Genomic DNA, 20,558 nt, shown 5'->3' with positions numbered 1-20,558 from the left:
AAAAAAAAAGAAAATGCATTTTCTTTATAAACATTCTGTGTAATCTCTCACTACCAATCACATATTCTCTGTAAACCCTGAAAAATTTCCCTGTAAAGCAAATTATATATGTATATACACATACACACACATAAATATATAGTGTGTATATATGTATATGTCTATAAAGTGTTGGTAGCTCTGCTTCCCCAAAGATCAGCTGGTTTTCCATAACCATCTCCATTAGTGTCAAGAAACAGCTACTGGTACATACTACTTCGAGAATTAAATACATAAAATTTAAGCAAGCAGAAGAGCAAGAGGAGAAAAGCAGTGAATGGATGGCACATTTCCGGGGTACACTACCAAAACATTCTTTATGAATCACTAATTCCCTCTTTTGCAGACTGAGTTTCAAGGATATCCATTCTTTATTGCAAGCACAGTCCACAATGCACCAGACAGATTTCCATTGTGATAGTCTGTCTTACTGGGTAGTTTAGTGCTGTCACCAAAAGTGATCATGCTGTCTAGTCTAAAAGAGCAAAGGGCAGAGGAATGAGTGCTTCCGGGATCTAAGAACTCCTCAGGCGCTCCCTAGGAAGCCAGAGTCCTAGAATTCCTGGCCACAGCCTCTTGAGTGTACTCTAGTTCACTTATTGAACTGTGGCTTCAGCACATACACGCAATGCCCAATGTCTTTTTAACGAGGGGTTCTATTAGCCTGGACTACTTGAGCAGATTATCACAGTTTCCAATGGAAGAAGAATAAAGCAACCTTACAATTCCAAATTCTAGAAACCTAATGAGAGGGGAGCTGGACTTGAATTGAATGCTAGGGATGGTTGCTTATGGTTTAAACTTAATGCAAAGAGAACACAACCAGAACCTAATCAAAAGATAAACTAGCAAAAGAACCCAACAAAGGATGAGTCCCCAGACAAAGCACAGCACACAGCTCTCTGCAGGAGGGGCCTGCAGCTTCAGACTTGTCAGGTAAATGAGCCCCACTCTGTGAAAGGGAGTGCTGGACTTAAGGCCTGTAGTTGGAAGAACATGGTGGGGAGGAGAGTCCGCCTCCACTGTCACTGAAGTGCTTTGGCAAGATATAATGTTTCCCCATGTAGGCTGGTGAAGATGGGTGCCTTTATGTAGTGTCCCACCAACTCATCCATAGTGTGAAACCGCCGCTGCCAGATACAGTAGACATTGTCCATGAGCTGCACCTTGAAATGTTTGTTTTTCCCTGATGCTTTGAAAGAGACGGAGAAGTCACTGGGAGAAGATTCACTGTCTCTAATGAAGAAGTCTCCTTCCACGTCCTGCTCTTCCAGGGCACACTCCATCTGGCACCAAGTGATGTTTCCATAGTATCGCTCTCTCCCAACAAACCATCCTGTAGCTGAGCGTCCCGTGTACCTTATCTGAGGGGCATACTTCCATCTCCATTTGATGCTTTTTGTGTAGTTCAATTTTTTTGCTCATGGAATTCTTCAATATTGCAACTCTTGAGATGAATTTTTTCTTCAAATGTTTTACCTTGATAAATGCTGAGTGTGTTCTTCCTTTTCAGTTTTCTAACTCTAGGTCCTTGCACATTTCATTATAATGCTGTACTTTGTCTTTTTTTGAGCTTTTGAAATCTTATATTCTTTTACTCCATAATATTCCTTTTGATTTAGGTATTCTGAATGTTTCAGAGACTATGCTGATATTATTTTTATTTTATTTTATTTTATTTTTTTCCTTTTTAATGAGCCTTTAGTTTCTTCCATTACTTGTCTGTGAATTTATCATATTCTGGTCACTTTTATATTGCTGTGATGCTAGAAACTATGACATCACTATTGAAAATATAGAATAGTAAAGAGCATGCAATTCAACAGTTTTTAGTATCTTCTCAGAGTTGTGCAAATATCACCACTAATTTCAGAGCGTTGTCATCACTCCAGAAAGGAAGTGCCTATCCATTAACAGTCGTTTCTCTTTCCCCATCACCTGGCAAACATTAATTTACTTTCTGTCTCTGTGGATTTGCCTTTCTGGCCAATTAATATGAATAAAATCATGTGTCTGGCTTCTCTTACTTAAGTGCAATGATTTGAAGTTTCATCTACCTTATAACATGGAAAATTATGTCCTTTTTATTGTAGAAAATATTGCTTTGTATGTATATGCCACATTGTGTTTATCTGTTTACTAGTTGATGGCCATTTTGTTTGTTTCTAGGTCTGCTTGAAACCTGGTATTAATATTCAAAAACAAGTTTTTGTGAAGATATAATTTATATTCTGTTGTATATATTCCTAGGAGTGGAACTGCTGGATCATGTAACTCTGTTTAGCTTTTTGGGGAATTGTTAGATTGTTTGCCAAATTGGCTAAACCCACCCCTCAGCAGTAAATGAGGGTTCCAATTTCTCTGAATCCTTGCCAGCACTCCAACACTCATGACTGTCTGTCTTTTTTATGTTTGCCATCATGAGTGTGAAGTGGTATCCCAGTGGGATGCTGACTTGCATTTCCCATTTCCCTTATGAGTGTTTTTATCATGAAAAGTACTGGATTTGCTCAAACACTCTTCTCAAACATATCCTTGATTCTATAATATTGGTATATCATGTAGACTGATTTGCCAACTATTGAAAGAACCAATCTTGCATTCCTGGAATGAATTCTACATGGTCATAGTGAAAATCCATTTTATATACTATTGCCTTCAGTTTTCCAGTATCTTGCTGAAGATGTTTGTCTTTTCCTATGGATACTGAGCTGTAGCTTACTTTTCTTGGTATATATTTTTCTTTTTTTGATATCAGGAAAATGCTGTACTTATAGGATGAGTGGGAAGTGTTCCTCCCTCTTCTGTTTTTTGAAAATGCTTATAAAGGACTCCTGGTATGGCACTGTAAGATCAGTACTGGACTGCAAATCACAAGGTGGGTGTTTCAAACCCACCAGCTACTCCTTGAAAACCCTATACAAGGTCACTATGAATTGTAATTGACCCAGTGGTGCTTAACCACAACACACAAAGGAATGGTATTCATTCTTTTTAAAACATTTGGTAGAATTTACCAGTGAAGTTATCAGGGCTTGGGCTTTTCTTTGTAGGAAATTTCTTACTTACTTGTTATAAGTCTATTCTAACTGTCTATTATTTTTGAGGGTCAGGGTATGAGTAAGGAATTAGGGTTGGGACTATGCTAGGTCTAGACTACCCTAATTGGACTATGGTTAGTATTAGGGGTAGGGGTTAGGCTAGGGTTAGGAGTATGTCTAGTTTTAGGGTTACAATTAGATTAATTATTTTAAATTTATTTATTGAAATCTACTTGGTTCATTTGGAAGTTCTCTAATTACATTATTCCCTCTTTTTACTTTATTATTATTATTTCTTTAAGTTGGTTTGTGAAAACTAGTGTCTCTGGCTCCCTACTTTCAGTCTTGTAGGTTTGTTTTAAGGATCTCTGCTAGTATAATCAGGCTGCTAACTGCAAGGTCAGCAATTCAAATCTACCAGCTGCTGAGAGGGAGAAAGATGAGGCTCTCTGCTCCTGTAATAATTTACTGCCTCAAAAACCCTACATAGGGTCACTATGATTTGGAACTGACTCAAATGTACACTGCAATGTGGGTTAATGTGCTGGACAGCAAAGTTGGTTTGAACTGCAAGGTTGACAGTTCAAGCTCATTGGTTGCTCCTTGGAAAACATAAATAAGGTCACTATGGGTTGGAACCAACTTGATAGCACTTAACAACAGCAAAAACAACCATATCGGAAGAGTTCTATTGTCACATATGTTAATGTCAGATTTTTGTCCATTGTTGCTGGTTCTGTTGAAAGAACTCTCTTAAGTATTTTTTGTAAGGTTGGTCTGGATTTTTGCAAATTCTTTTCATTTCTGTTTATTTGGAAAAGTCCTAATATTACCATCATATTTCATGGTCAATATGAATCTTGGTTAGCAATTTACTTCTCTAAGAGTTTTATATATGTCATCCCATTGTCTTCTTGCCTTCCTGGTTTCTGCTGAGAAATCAGAGCTCAATCTTATTAGTTCTCCTTTGTAGGTAACCTTTTATTTTTTTTTCCCCTAAACTGCTCTCAGGATTCTTTCCTTGACATTGATTTTGTAAAGTTTGATTATAATATGTCTTGGTGATTTTCCTTAAGGTCTATCCTGTTTGGAATTAGTTTAACTTCTTGAATGGTTTCTTCTCATCTTTCATGAGATTACGGAAGTTTTCTTTCAACAACTCTTGGACAATTTTCTCTAAGATTTATGTGTGTGCGTGTGTCTTCCTGTTCTGGAATTGTAGTTACATGTAAGTCTTTCCTCTTGATAGTATTCCACATTAATCTTAAGCTTTCTTTGGATTTTCTCTTTTTTTCTGATTGTTCCTTGAGCAGATGAATATTGAGAGATTTGTCTTTGAGTTCAATAATTTGTCTTGATTAATTCAATTCTATTTCTTTTCCTTTTCAAAATACTATATGCTTCTGAAGTTGTAGTACTAATCTTCTGGATTTCTAATTGATGTTTTTGAATGGTTTATAATTTTTCATTAATTTTACCAGTTTGTTCTTGTAGTGTTTTCCTGAATTCTTCTACAGTTTTTTTTTGTCTGTGTTCTCCTTTGTTTCCTTAAAATTTCTCTGAATCTGTTGAAGGTACCTAAACATCTTTCTTTTACACTCATCAGGTAGTTCTGATACTATTCTTTGTATTATATTTCCTGACTCCCTATTTTGGTTGCTTGTTTGAGGCACTCTGTCTTGTTTCTTTGAATAAATTGAAATTGCCTGTTTTCTCCAAGATATTGTGGTGGTGTTGTATTTATACTTAACTCATGATTGTATTTTCTGAGACACTCCTCACCTGTCTCCTTGTGGATGTGACAGAGGTTAGAAGCGGAAACACAGCTCTCTCTTTTCTGTTTGTGTAGCATAGTTCACAGTGGGTTCACCCAGAAACAGGGATGATATTCCTGGTGCTTGATCCCAGCCAGAGCCACGACTATGCAAGAGGGGGTGCCATGAGCTACTGGGTTAGCAAGGGCAGAGACTGGATTTGCCCCTGGCTACCAGCCGCTCCGCGGGAGAAAGATGAGGCTTTCTACTCCTGTAAAGATTTACACCCTCGGAAACCCTGTACAGGGTCGCTATGATCGGAACTGACTCAACGGCACTTAACAACAACAACCAGGGGGGCATGTAATAAGGATAACCACAGTCTCCTTGCTGCCAACCTCCAGTCATGTCTTGTACCTGCAAGGCACTGTATGAATAGCTGCTTGCAAAAGCTGCACACTACCTGAGAGGCTGCTTGCTTTTCTTTAGCTCTCGATGTTCTTGTTCAGGTTCCTCTTCCAGTCATCACTCATTCTCTCTGCCCTATCCTGTGAATCTCTGGGTTCCAAGATCACCATCTGAATGTTTCACTGGGTTTCCCATGTCTTTGATGTAGAGGATGTGCTCATTGTGGCTGCCTCGTCTGCCATCTTGTTCCAGAAGTCTATTCTATAGTTTTTAAAGTCCATTTTGGTAGTTTGTATCTTTCTGGAAATTTGCTCATTTCATCTAGATTATCTAATTTGTCGGCATACAATTGTTGACAGTATTTTGTTATACTCTTTTATTTGTGTATAGTTGACATCATGAAGTCTCCATTTTTATTCCTGATGTTAATAGTTTACATCCTTTCACTTTTTTCTTGACTAGTCTAGCCAAAGATTTGATAATTTTATTGATCTTTTTTAAAGAACCCCCCAAATTGTTTTATTGCTTTTATCATTTCTATTTCATTTAGGAGGACTGATGGTGCTTTTGGTTAAGCATTGGGCTGCTACCTACAAGATTTGTTCTCCATGGGGGAAAGATGAATCTGTCTGCTCCTGTAAAGTTTATATTCCTGGAGACCCTAAAGAATGTCCTAGAGTGTCACTACGAGTTGGAAGTGACTCAATGGCAGTGGATATTATTCTTATTTCATCTCTATTTCTTATACTTTCCTTTCTCCTGAGTGTTTTTGCTCTTCTTTTCCCAGTTTCTTGAAGGAAAGTTTAGGTTATTGATTTATGATATTTTTTTCTTTTTAAATATAGGCACTTACGAGCTCTGGTAGCGTAGTGGTTACGAATCGGGCTGTGAACCGCAAGGTCAGCAGTTTGAAACTACCAGCTGTTCCACAGGAGAAAGATGAGGCTTTCTGCTCCCATAAAGATGTACAGCCTCGGAAACCCTATGCAGGGTCGCTATGAGTCAGAACCAGCTCCACAGCACATAATAACAACAGTTATAAATTTCCCTCTCAGCAACTGTATTAACTGCATCATATAAATATCCTTATAGTATTTTAAATTTTATTAATCTTTTCTTACTTTCTAATTTTTCCTGTGATTTTTTTTTTTTTCTTTGACCCATTTGTTATACAGGTGTATGTTGTTACGTTTCCACATATTTGCGAATTAATTAAATTTCCTTCTATTATTGTTTCCAATTTCATTTCTGTTGGATAAATACTGAACACAATTTTAATTTTCTTAAATTAATTGAGGAGTATTTAACAGCTTAACATATGGCTTCTTCTGGCAAATGTATCCTGTGCACATGAAAAGAATTTGTATTCTGCCTATACATTTGCTACTATCCCATGTTTCACCTCAAATACAAATTTTATTTTCCTTCACAGAATTGTCCATCTGTTCCTAGGTCTTCCCTGAAGCCACTCATCATTTTTCTGGTAATGACACACTATTATTGTTATTTTTTCTGTAGCTCTAATAATTTTCTTTATATCCAGTATTTAGATGTGATTCTATATTTGTTTAAGCTCTTTTGAATTGTTTCCTAATATCCACCTCCATAAAATTTTCTTAATTTCTTGCCTTTTTTTTTAATTTTAGTAATAATGTTGAAGAGCTTCTTATATAAGTGAAAGTTTGGACAAAATAACATTATCATCCTTTCCCACTCTGTGATTTTTCAACCACAAGTTACCATAGCCTCATAGATTTCAGACCTTTCATCCCTTTATCAATTTTTCATTGGTGTAGTTACCACATAAAATAGTGAAAATCACAATAGCTAACATGGTACTAATTGTATGGGAATCTAGACAGAGACAGTTTATGTAAATTACTCAATCCACTGCCTGTTGCAAAATAAGTGATCCATAAACCCAAAACACCCAAACCCATTGCCATAATTTGATTCCGACTTATAGCTATGCTATGTAGGATCTCCAGGAGTCCTGGTGTGGTGCTGTAGGATAAGCACTGGACTACTTACCAAATGGTTGGAGCTTAAAATCCACCAGCTGCTCTTCAGAAATCCTATGTAGGATCGATATGAGTCAGAACTAATTCAGCAGCACTTAACATCATGTAGTGTTTCCAAGACTGTAATCCTTTCTAGGAGAAGATAGCTTCATTTTTCTCAGGGAAGTGGCTGATGGATTTGAACTTCTGACTCTGTGGTTAGCAGCCCAGCCCAACACCTAACCCACAGCATCACCAGAGATTAAGTGAGTTGTTGTTATTGTTGTTAAGTGTTGTTGAGTTGGTTCTGACTTACAGTGACCCTGTATTAGGTTTCTGAAGGGCAGTTGGTGGGTTTGAACTGCTGACCTTGTGATTCAAACTGATCTTGCAGTCAGTATACTTTAAGAATTATCATTGGATTCAGTTAGGACATATCTGATGTATAATAAAATAATTTATTAGTGACTTTAGAGCCTAAAAATGCTGTATATTATACTTTAGAATACACTATCCACCTGTCTGTATATTGATTTATAAAGTTGGGAGGTAAATAAGAAATTAAAAACCATTTTATATCAATATCAACATACTTTTTTTCTGTGATTTTTTATCTTGTTTCTTTATATAAGACTATTTCACTTTTCACTTCTATCACTCTACTATGTATTCCATGAATGTTAACAAAAATTTTAATTGAAAATGTATATAAAAACTCAGTAATTATAAATTAATAAAATGACAGGAAAAATTCAAAGAAATAATGATATTTCTTCCCCAAAGAATTAATCTTCGTTTTATTTACAAATATTCAAAATTATCTCACTGGGTGTATTTTATAGCTTTATAACTATATTGTTGTCAAGTGCCATCTAGTTGGTTCCGACCCATAGCAACACTGTATAGGGTTTCCAAGGAGCAGCAGGTGAGCTTGAACCACTGATCTTGCAGTTCAAAGAACTTTGCTGAACGCATTCTAAATACTTGAGACATATGCAATTGTTATTATACCAATATCCTCATAATTCAAAATAACTTTTTAAATTAATGAGTAACTTAATTTTAATTCATAATCAAATTGTACATAAAATCACTGAATTATTGTACACAACATTTAACTCTAGGAACATACTTTTGTTGTTTAAAAAAAAAAATAGAACTAAAAAATAAAACTAAACCTTTACTTTCCAGGTATGTATGATCTATTAGTTCATATTTACTTTGACAGTGAGATGTGAAATTCATTAAGGCAATCATGAACTCTTAATGAGAAGAGAAGTCTTCAGCGAGCCTTACCAGGTTCCCGACAGACAAGACATTGCTGAACTGCTCTGTCATTGGGTAGTGTTCCATGGCCATGAAGAGGGTATTCAAGACAATGCAGATGGTGATGGCTAGGTCAACAAATGGGTCCATCACAATCAGGTTGACAATGTGTTTCACCTTTAACCAAGGTTTACAGCAATCCCAAATCAAACACATATTAGCAAACTTGTACCAGCAGGGTGGGCATTTCTGTCTGGATTCTTCAAGTTCTGAAAGAAAAAATAAGTTAGAATACACATGAAAACTGCTTATTTTCCATTAAGCAGCCTTCAGTTTAAATTAAGAGAAAAAAATTCTAAAATTTGAAGTCATTAAGAGACAATATGGTGGAGTTGGTTAAAGTTTTTCATGGGTTTTCCGTTATAGAAAGGTTGGGTACAGAAAGGCTATTAAAATTTCCAAATTAAATTAGGTTAAATATAATTCTCAAGATTTGACCTGAAATATTAAATTATTTGGAAATTATGTTCAATATTCTCAGAAACAAATTGGTAGGACTTGCATTAAGTACTCAGAGATCTTCTGTGTTCAAGATAGAGGAGGGACATGTATATTATCAAAGATGCCTTCTCTCAGAAGATGACCTACACATCTTCATCAATCTCACTGAAATCTTCTTGATTGAGATAAATAGCTTCGGTTTTTAATTGAGATAGTTTTATTGATGTCAGCATTGTGTAAAAAAAGCTCAAAGTAAGACCCTTAAGAAACAAGTTTGCATATTAAGCTCAAAAAGATTCTTTCACTCTACAATTCTAAATTAACTTATAGGACATAAAAGAACAAGAAATACCCGCTGTAAGGAAATGGCTTCCTCACCATTAACATAAATCAAAGTTTCACAAAGTGAGACTCATATACTACTGGCAAAACCAAGGATGATTTGAGGTGGAACACTTCTGGAATTCCTGAATTTTCATAGTATGTATTTACTTTTTTAAAAAATAACATCTTATTGAATGTTAGATAAAAATGTAAACAGAAAATTAGGTTCCTCTTTAACAATTTTTATACAATAGTTCTGTGTCATTGATTACAATTTTTACAATGTGTCAGCATTCTCAGTATTTCCATTTTGTTTGTTCTCTTACTATTGGTCTAACTTCCCTTCCTCTGCTAGCCTTTCAATTTTGCTTTTGGGTTAATGATAAGTGTTTGGGTTAATAAGTCTCATAGAGTTAATTGCTGAAGAGAGCACAATACTTATCAATGATGGTGATTATTTTATAAGTCAGTCTATTATTTGGCCAAAATAATAGTTTCAATTCCAAGTTCAAAGGTTATCTTAGGGCCATAGTCTCACAGGTTCTTCTAGTCTCTTATCAGTCCAGTTGCTGTTGTTGTTGTCAAATGCCGTTGAGTTGGTTCTGACTCACACTGACCCTGTATAGGGTTTCTGAGGAGCAGCTGGTGAATTTGAACTGCCAACCTTGGGTTCACAGTCCAGTGCTGATCCTAAAGCGTCATGCCAGGAGTCCAGAAGAAGGTCTAGTCAATTTTTTAGGAATGTGAGTTTTGTTCTGCATTTTATTGCTATTCTATTCAGGACCTTTAGTTGTGTCTTAATTGGAATAATAGCGGTAGCCAGGAACCATTTATTTCTTCTGGTCTCAGGTTAGAAGAGGCTGTGATTCATGTGGGCTATGAGTCTTTGAGTCTTTGATTTTTTCATTCTTTTCTGTTCCGTAAAAGTAGAGATCAATGATTGTATCTTAGATGGTTGCTCCCAAGCTTTCAAGAGCCGAGACACTACACACACCAAACACAGATGTAGAACATTACCTTTATAAACTATGTTATGCCAACTGATTGAGGTGTCCCTTGAGATTATGGTCCCAAGCCTTTTGACCCAATAAACCAATCCCTAGACATATGTAATTGGACCAATAAACAACATTCTTATCAATGGAAAAAAACATTGAACTGGTCAAGAACTTCATTCTTCTTGGATCAACTATCAACACTCATGGAAGCAGCAGTCAAGAAATCAAACGACATATTGCATTAGGCAAATCTGTCACACAAGACCTTTGTAATGTGTTGAAGAGCAAAGATGTCAGCTTGAGGACTAAGGTGCACTGACCCAAGCCATGGTATTTTCAATAGCCTCATATGCATGCAAAAGTCGAACAATGAATAAGGAAGACTATAGAAGAATTGATGTTTTTGAGTTATGGTGTTGGAGGAGGATATTGAAATGCGATGGGCTGCAAAAAGAACCAACATATCTGTGTTGGAAAAAGTGCAGTCAGAGTGCTCCTTGGAGGCCAGGATGGCCAGACTTTGTCTGTCATACTTTGGACATCTTGTCAGGAGGGAACATTTGCTGGAGAAGGATATCATGTTTGGTAAGGTGACGGGTCAGAGAAAAAGAGGAAGACCTCCAGCAAGATGGATTGGCAAAATGGCAGCACCAGTGGGCTCAAGTGTTGCAACAACTGTGAAGCTGGCCCGGAACTGGGTAGCGTTTTGTTCTGTTGTGCATAGTGTCGCTATGAGTCGGTACTGACTCGATGGCACCTAACAACAATAAAGACGTATGTAAATATGTAACTACGCCGTCCAGTAAAATATATAGCAGTCACACAAAAATCATTATATAAAATTCGTTTTTAAATGCAGGCATTATGAATAAAAGTACAAGGATTTACAGAAAATTTTCAACTAAAAATGGAATGAGTATACAGAAATGCACAGATGTTTAAGCTTTTACCCAAAGTAGTGAAATTTGATAAATACAGACAGTGAAAGAATCCCTCATGGTGCAGTGATTAAAGCACTCACTGCTAACCAAAGAATGGTGATTTGAACCCACCAACCACTCCTCAGGTAAAAGCTGTGTAGTCTACATCCATGAAATCTTTAGCCTTGGAAACCCAATGGGGCAGGTCTATGCAGTTCTATAGGGTCACTATGAACCAGAATTGACTCAACAGCAATCACTTTGTTAGTTTTTTTGGTTACTGGTAAATACATTTTTGAACTAACTACCATGGAGTCAATTCTAACTCATAATGATCTCGTAGGACAGAGTCGTACTGCTGCTCCTAGAGCTTCTGATACTATAAACCTTTACTAGAGCAGATTGCCTCATCTTTCTCCTGCAGAGTGGCTGATGGGTTTGAACCACTGACCTGGTGGTTAAACAATCCCACTGCACCACCAGGACACCTTTATTTACCATTATCTTTTAGCAAGATTATTTTTTAATCACTTCTGTGGGGAAAAGATGCATTATTTATTTGTTTAGGTCAATATTATTACTGCACACCTTATTCACTATTTTGCCCAATACAGAACCACAACTTCCTAGCAATCAAATCGAGAGAAAGATTAATTTTCCCATAGAAGAAATAATTTACTCTGATCAGTAATTCTAGCATTACTATTGTCCAACTGGAATATTCCCCCAAACCTGGCACAGTTTAGTATGAACTAAACTTTTTAAGATAGCAAGCAGCATATGAAATGCATAGATAATACCAAAGGTAATGATTTTTGTTTTGCTTTTAAACATTTTCTACTAACTAATGCTGTAAAAAGGAGCTCTGGTAGCGTAGTGGTTATAAATAGGGCTGTGAACCGCAAGGTCAGCAATTCGAAATTACCAACTGCTCGGCGGGAGAAAGATGAGGCTTTCTGCTCCCGTAAAGATTTACAGCCTCAGAAACTCTGTTCAGGGTCGCTATGGGTTGGAACCGACTCGACGGCACTTAACAACAACAACAAATGCTGTAAAATTTACCATTTCCTTAAAGTAAATTCTGCTAATTTTTAATAGTATTCTTAAAGTATTCCCTTTATTTCCATGTCCTCTGATATACAGTTTCATAAACAACAAAGAATATTCAAGTCATAAATCAGAGAAAATATAATAATTATTATATAAGAGCCATTTTGGTAAGGGCTTGATTGCACAATGGTTAACCACATAACTGCTCCATCACAGAAAGATGTAGCAGTCTGGTCTCATGAAGATTACAGTCTTGGAATCCCTATGGACTGTTCTACTTTGTCTTAAGAACTGCTATGAATTGGGATTGGGTTTGGTTCTTGGTAGTCCTTTTGCAGATGTTTTTAAACTCCCCTTAGTAACCTCATGTTTATACTGACGATAAAATCAATTATGTTGTTGTTGTTGTTAAATGCCGTTGAGTCAACTGTAACTCATACTGACCCTGAATAGGGTTTCAAAGGAGCAGCTGGTGGGTTTGAACTGATGACTTTTTGGTCAGCTGTCCAGAGCTTATCCTACAATGCCACACATGGCCCAATTATCAATTATAGTAACCAACAAAAGATAAATGACAAAACCATTCTTTACCTGTGAACTCTCATAATTGCTACCTGTAGTTCATGTGGCCCATTAGTCCTTTTTACTAAGATTTGAGTGACAGTTTAAATAAAGCAAATTTGGTTCCATTCAACAATTCACATACATTTTGTTTTGTGGCATTGATTGCAATTCTTGCAATGTAACAGCACTGTTCCCACTTGCTTCCTGTTTCCTGCTATTCATTCTTTCTTATCCCTTCCTGCCTTCTGAACTTTGTTGTTGTTGTTAAGTGCTGTTAAGTCCATTCCAACCCATAGAGACTCTATATAGGGTTTCTGAGGAATGGTTGGTGAGCTCGAACCGCCGACCATGCGGTTCAAACCGATTTTGCAGTCCAGCAGATTAACCAGCGCCACACCCCTGGGCAAACGTTGCCCTTTTGCTATTGTATGATTGATTGTTCTAAGGAGCGCATTCCTCCCTTGTGTTATGGTTCTCCGTATAGACATGTCTGTAGCTTGGCTGAACAAGTTCCAGATATGAATGGTGACTAAAGGCCATACTCTTGGTAGTTCCACCAGTCTCTCCCTGACCAATAAGTCTGGTCTTTTTAAAATAATCTTTAGTATTTGGTGGCCAGCTACTTTAGACAATCCTGAGCAGAAGGGGAGAAAAATGAAGAACAAAATTCAAGTTCTTAAAAAAAGAATGAATTTACTAGTGTGCTAGAGACTGGTAAGACATCTGAGACTTTGGCACTTAGATATTTTTCAAACCTGGAGCGGAACCTACTCCCAACAGCCAATCAACAGACAGGTCTAAAAAGTGAAAGATAACGCTTTATAGTGAGGAACAGTCTCCTCAGAATAATCAACTATATGAGACCAAAAGAACAACATTTGCCCCAAAACCAAGCTTAGAAGGCAAGAGGGGGCAGTAAAGAATGGATGGGAACAGGAAGCCAGGGAAGAAGTGAGAAAAGTTCTCTTATATTAAGGGAATGACAGTTAATGCTATAAAAGGAAATGTATGTAAATTATTGAAAAGAAAACTAATTTTCCCTGCAAACTTTCATCTAGACCATATATATATATACCTATTGTTCAGTAGGTAAAGAGAATAAAACAGAAAGTAAATTGGAAAAGTTCAAAAGAGGAACTTCAGCAGGTATTGGTCATCTTGATATCAGGAACAAACTGAGCAAAGTTGTTCAATTTCTAAAATAAAATTGCTGAATCATTTATGCCAAAAAAGAGACTTTTGAACCTTAAAGAAAAGTAAAGCACTCACGAGAGAACTACAACCACTTCTCCATTGTTCCTCTGTGAATCATCCCTTCCCGCCCCCCCATCACCACCACCACCAGTTACAGTGAAATTTACATCTTTGGCTCACTCACCTTGATTCCTCAGGTGCTTCCAACCCAACCTCCCATCATCCTTTCTGAGCATATGAGCAGAAAGTATTTCTATGTATTTTACAAAACTAGATTTGAACATCAAACTGGTTTTGTTCATCCATTACTGCTTCGTTAAATATTAAACTATTATTACTCATACTTAAGGAGCTCTGGTAGAGTAGTAGTTAGGTGTCTGGCTGCTGACCTCAAGGTCAGTAGTTCAAAATTACTAGCCATTCCACAAAAGAAAGACAAATCTTTCTGCTTCCATAAAGATTTACAGCCTCGGAAACCCTATACAGGGTCTCTATGAATTGGAACCAGCTCCATGGCACATAATCACCACCATACTTAATTACGACTATGAACAAAGGCAACTTGACTCTAGTTAAAAAATAGGAAAACAAAAGTTGCTCACTGGATCAACATGCTTGATTTGTAAAAAGAAAAGATGAACCAAAAAAACATAATTAGACTTAAAAGAAAGGATTTCCAAATAACCAGATTATGTCAACCTAAGAAAAATTTCTAATTACATGGAACAACAACAACAAAGGAGGTTACTGCATTACAATCAACATATGTGTGTGTTAACAACCAACCCTCATCAATGCTACATTCAAAATATTCAGATATAACTGAATAAGAATAGTAATTCTATATAGCTAATGAAAAAAAGACCGAAACCTTAGCAATTGTCCTTAACAAAAATACAAAGTAAAAAACTTTGCAAACATTAAATCCCAAATACTATCTGCCTCCTGCTTACTAAGTTATATTAATTTCTGGGGCATAATTTCATCATAGGAAACTCCATGAGACATATTCCATTGAGGGAGATCTGGGTGCATTCATGTCAACACTGTAACTGAATCATTGGACTATTCCAATCTTGTAGTGATGTTTTTAAAATTCATTTCTTAGGTTAGCTCAAAAAGAATACTATCAGAAGTGCAAAGTATGACTGTTTAGACTTACCCTGTCTCCTTCTCTACTTCCTGCTTTAGGGAGCAGACATGCTGCTGACATCGGTAGCAGAACCACTGGCAGCTCCCTCTCAGTGGTTTTGCTATGGCAAGGAGCAGAAGACCAGAGAATCTTCAAAAGATTTACCTGGAGGGACAGGGAGGAGCAAGCTACTGGCAGCTGGGGGGGAGAGGGAGTGCAAGCTAACGCAGGCGAGGTTGGGGAAGAACGCACTGATATTTAATATTCCGTAGAAATCAATAAAAGATTTCTGATACTGCAATAGGATATTTTGAAAATTGGGCCTTGCAATCTTGATATGGTTGTGCTATATATGGTTATCTACACTGTGAATTGTTTTTTGTTTTTTTCTGGCTGTGATTTTTTCTGGTATTAGTATCATGGGACCTTTACATTCAGACTAGAAAACAACTATTTCAAAAATCAACTCAATCTCGAGAGAAACTACAATGAACAATAGTAAAGTCATGTGTGTTCTCTTTCTCTCTCCTTCTTTATTTCTCTCTTTACTTGTTTCTCCTTTGATAAATCAATGTGTGCGCACACACAGGCACACACACATGCACACACACACTGATGGGGGCTAGGAAGGAAGGAGATAAAAGAGACTGGAAGAGAGGGAAGACAGGGGCAAGAAGAAGGACAGAATACATTTTGCATGAAAGTATTTTCCAAGTAATTGAAGCTGATGCTTGAATTTAGTTACTGTGTGGAAAGGCACAGACATCTTTAACAACAAAAATAACAACAATAACACAAGTACTACTACTAATATTTATTGAGTGCCTTCTAAGTGCCAGGTACACAGGTGCTTGGTATATCATGCCTCATTAAATCCTTACAGAAACCCTAGGCCTAAACATCAGTATTCACATTTTTATGATGAGGAATCTGACATTGAGTCATAACTGACACACTTAACACATGGCTGAGCCAGAAAGTGATCATAGGTCAAGCTCTCCCCAAAGTCTTTATTTTGGCATTATTGACCCAGAATTTAAATAACATAACTACTTAGAGAAAATCTTCAACTACAGAGAAAGCTGATGTATTATATTAGTTTGGTCACAAAGAGGCAAAAATAGAACTACAGAATCTTGAAGACTTTGCTTCAATAAGATTAACAGTAAATCCTAATTCACATTTATATTTCTGGTTAAATCAAAGGATTTGATAAGATAATTTGTATCTGAAGTAATTAATACAATTCAAATTAGTTAACATAACAATAATAAATACTTGCCATTACACTCCTTTCAATGCCATGTAGCAAACGTCACCAGTTTAGAATTGAGCTATGAAAGCAGTGTTTCAAATTTACCGAATTTATAGCAGCTTCCTGGATCTTAAATGTAAAAATCTACACAAGGTAGTAGAATCCAGAAATTGTACATGGATTTTATTTTTACTTAGCATAAGATATGAATGATGATATGGCATCAATAGGTAAAGTATTTTTTTGGAGTTTTTAATTTTTGCATCATATCAAAGTAATATCGAGTAGCTATCTCATAAGATTTTTGACATACCTTCCATGGTGTTGGTTAAAATACTGGCTATACTCATTGCTCGTTGCCTTGTGGTGGGGTCTTCTAATAAATCCATGGAAACATGGTAAGAACTGGATCGCCGTTTTCTTATTTCGGTTTCAGTGGTTGTGCCCTAAATAAAAAAATTTCAAAACCAAGTGAAATAAGGCAGTAAACCATTATTTATTAAGGCAGTACTGGTGTGGTGCTGTGGGTTAATGTGCCAGAGTACAAAGCCGTTTGAACGGCAAGGTCAGTAGTTCAAGCTCACCAGCTGCTCCTTGGAAATCTTATACAGGGTCACTATGGGTCAGAACTGACTCGACGGCACTTAACAACAAAAAAAACCCCAAAGCATTCCCGTAAATGATGTTTGTTACTAACCATTCACCATGCTTTTGAATATCTAAACAGATCATAAAGATATTACTGGAATTATCCTTCTTGGGATGGTTTAAAAGTTCATCAGATTCTAAGCATTCATGGTTACTTAGGATACCAATTAAGATTGGTATTTTTGTTAAGTGTAGTTGAGTTGGTTCTGACCCATAGTAATCTTGTATACAGTTTCATGCTGGTGAGCCTGAACCACTGACCATGTGGTTCAAATTACTTTGACGTCCAGCACATTAACCCACAGGACTATATCAGGACTCTTTAGAGACAGACACTTTCTATTCCTCCAAGCAGAAACTTTGGGTTGAAGAAAATATTCCTACTATTGAGAGATAACCATTTAGCACTGCAAAGCAATCCTGATGGTATATTATGCTCTACGATTTGTTCTCAAGTTGAGTTATTAGGTCTTGGTAGAAATACATTCATGTGGTTTAATGCATGAGAAGTATTTCTAAACTTTACCAAATATGTATCAGTAATACTTCTCATATAATATGAATTTCTCCTAAAATGGTTTCATAACCTAGAAAGATAACATTTCTAAACATCATAAATAGTTACAATAAATTTCAAAACTAACCTACAATTTTATCTTACAAAGGACTTTATCCACAGAATGACTCCTAACTGGCATGGAAACGCTATTTGAATAGGGAGCATCAATCAGGGGACTTTCATTTTTAACACTGCCACTGCTAGTCAGTGGTTGTCTGCATGTTGCTGTGCTGCTGAAGGTTATGTCACTGGTATTTGAAATACCAGCAGGTTCAACCATGGCAGATAGGTTTTAGTGGAGCTTCTAGACTAAGACAGACTAGAAAGGAGAGGCAGACAACTTCTGAATGATCAGTCACTGAAAACCTTGTGAATATCCGTGGAACACTGTCAGCACCTGAATACTGAATATTGAAACATTATGTATAATACAGCATCAGAATATCATCATATATAGTGCCATAAGCTAAGCCACTCAGGTTGGAAGGCACTCAGAATGACTGAGGAAGAGCTGCCTTCTTCAAGTAGAGTTGATCATAATGACACATGGAGAAAAGCTTTCAGGACCTTCATTTGCTGTTAGGACACAAGAGAAATGAAGAGAAGCAGTGGAAACATACATTAATAATTGGAACATGAAATGTACAAAGTATAAATCTAGGAGTGTTGGAAGTTGTTAAAAGTGAAATGGAATGGATAAAGATCAATATCTTAGTCAGCCTTATAGAGTGGCAATCATATAGTTGAACTTGACAATCATATAGTCTACTATGCCGGGGATGATTAAAGAGGAATCACGTCACATTAATCATCAAAAAGATCATTTTAATATCTTTCTTGAAGTACAATGTTGACTGTGATACAATACTATCCATGCACTTACAAGGAAGAACAGTTAATACCACTATTATTCAAAGTTACACACCAATCACTAAAGCAAGTGATGAAGAAATTGAAGAATTTTAACAACTTCTTAGGAGTCCTGGTGTGGCACTTTAGGATAAGCACTGGACTGCAAACCATAGGCAGGCAGTTTAAATCCACCAGCCTTTCCTTGGAAACCCTACACCGGGTGGCTATGAATTGGAATTGACTCTACGGCACTTAACAACAACAACCAAATTCTTCAGTCTGAAATGAATCAAACATGCAATCAAGACATAAAACAAAAAGGATCAGCAGTTGGAAAATATGGACTTGGTAAGAGAAGTGATGCTGGAGATCACATGATAGAATTTGAAAGACCAATGACTTCTTCATTGCAAATGAAGCTTGAGAAGACAAAGTCAGTATTATAGTGAAATGTGCAAAGATCTGGAGTTAGAAACCAAAAGGGAAGAACATGCTCAGCATATCTCACGCTGAAAGAACTGAAATAAAATTCAAGCATATATTTGAAATATTGAAGAATTCTATAAGCAAAATATTGAATGATGTAGAAAGCATCAAGAGAAGATGGAAGGATTACACAGAATCACCAAAAACAAAAAGGTTGATGTTCAACCATTTCAAGAGATAGCATCTGATGAAGCACCAATGGTACTGCAACAATAAGTCCAAGATACACTGAAGGCACTGGCAAAGAACAAGTATCCAGGAATTGGTTGAAATTGAAATAGAAATCTTTTAAGAAACTGATGAAGCACTTGAGGCACACACTCATCTATGCCAAGAAATACGGAAGACAGTTACCTTGCCAACTGATTGGAAGATATCCATATTTGTGCCCATTCCAAAGAGATGTGACCCAATGAATGTGGAAATCATTGGACAGTTATCATTAAAATCACATGCAAGTAAAATCTTGCTAAAGATAATTTAAAAATGGCTGAGACAGTACATTGACTGGCGAACTTCCAAAGGTTCATGCCAGATGGAGAAGAGGACATGGAACTAGGAATATCATTGCTGACATCAAATGGATCTTCGCTGAAAGCAAAGAGTACCAGAAAGATGTTTATCTGTGCTTTTGACTATGCAAAGCCTTTCCACTGTATGGATCATGACAAGTTATGGACAACGTTGTGGAGAATGAGTATTCCCTAACACTTAGTTGTGCTCATGAGGAATCTGCACATAATCCAAGAGGCAGTTTTTCACACAGATCAAGGGAACACTAAATGTTTTAAAATCAGGGAAGGTATGCACCAGGGTTGTATTCTTTCACCATACTTATTTAATCTGTATGCTGAGCAAATAATTTGAGAAACTGGGTTATTATATGAAAAACTTTGCATCAGGATTAGAAGAAGACATTAAAATCCTGTCATATGTATATGATCCAACCTTGTTTGCTGAAAGTGAAGAGATCTTAATATACTTACTTATGAAGATCAAAGACCACCGTCTTTGGTATGGATTGCAGCTCCATGTAAAGAAAATAAAAATTCTCAGCATTGTAGAGTAAATATCATCATGATAAATGGAGAAAAGATTGAAGTTGTCAAAGACTTCATTTTGCTTGGCTCCACTGTCAACACACATGGACATATCAGTCAAGAAATCAAATGTCCTACCACACTAGACAAATCTGCTGCATAAGACCTCTTTAAAAGTGTTCAACAGCAAAGATATAAGTTTAAAGGCTAAGTGTCTGACCCAAGTCACAGTATTTTCAATAGCCTCAGATGCATTTGAAAGTCGACAATGAATAAGGAAGACTGTAGAAGAATGTATATATTTGCATTATGGTGATGGAGAAGAATATTAGAAGTATCATGGATTGCCAGAAGAATAAAGAAATCTTTGTTAGAAGAAGCATAGTCAGAATGCTCCTTAAAGGTCGTGGCTAGCCTCAATGGCTTGATAATCAGAACTCAACTAGAGGAAGACAAAAAAATTGATGATGGAAATTAGTGTAAATTTCTGCATTTTGATGAACGTGACCTATAACTATGGATGTAGT

At 36.6% G+C, this 20,558-nt stretch overlaps 1 protein-coding gene across 1 annotated transcript in view; it reads right to left on the bottom strand.

The window, feature by feature from the left end:
• SCN2A (sodium channel, voltage-gated, type II, alpha subunit) overlaps positions 1–20,558 on the bottom strand; it is a 213,296-nt gene that overhangs the window by 80,953 nt on the left and 111,785 nt on the right. Inside the window, exons 13-14 of the mRNA XM_006867032.1 lie at positions 16,760–16,892; positions 8,539–8,777 (exon numbers count right to left, since the gene is read on the bottom strand). Of these exons, the coding sequence (XP_006867094.1) occupies positions 8,539–8,777; positions 16,760–16,892 (372 nt within the window). The remainder of the gene's footprint in view (positions 1–8,538; positions 8,778–16,759; positions 16,893–20,558) is intronic.

Source organism: Chrysochloris asiatica, unplaced genomic scaffold (genome assembly GCF_000296735.1).
Source record: "Chrysochloris asiatica unplaced genomic scaffold, ChrAsi1.0 scaffold00099, whole genome shotgun sequence".
Lineage (NCBI taxonomy): Eukaryota > Metazoa > Chordata > Mammalia > Afrosoricida > Chrysochloridae > Chrysochloris > Chrysochloris asiatica.
The sequence above is the reverse complement of the archived record's forward strand: the minus strand, read 5'-3'. Positions and strand labels throughout refer to the sequence as shown.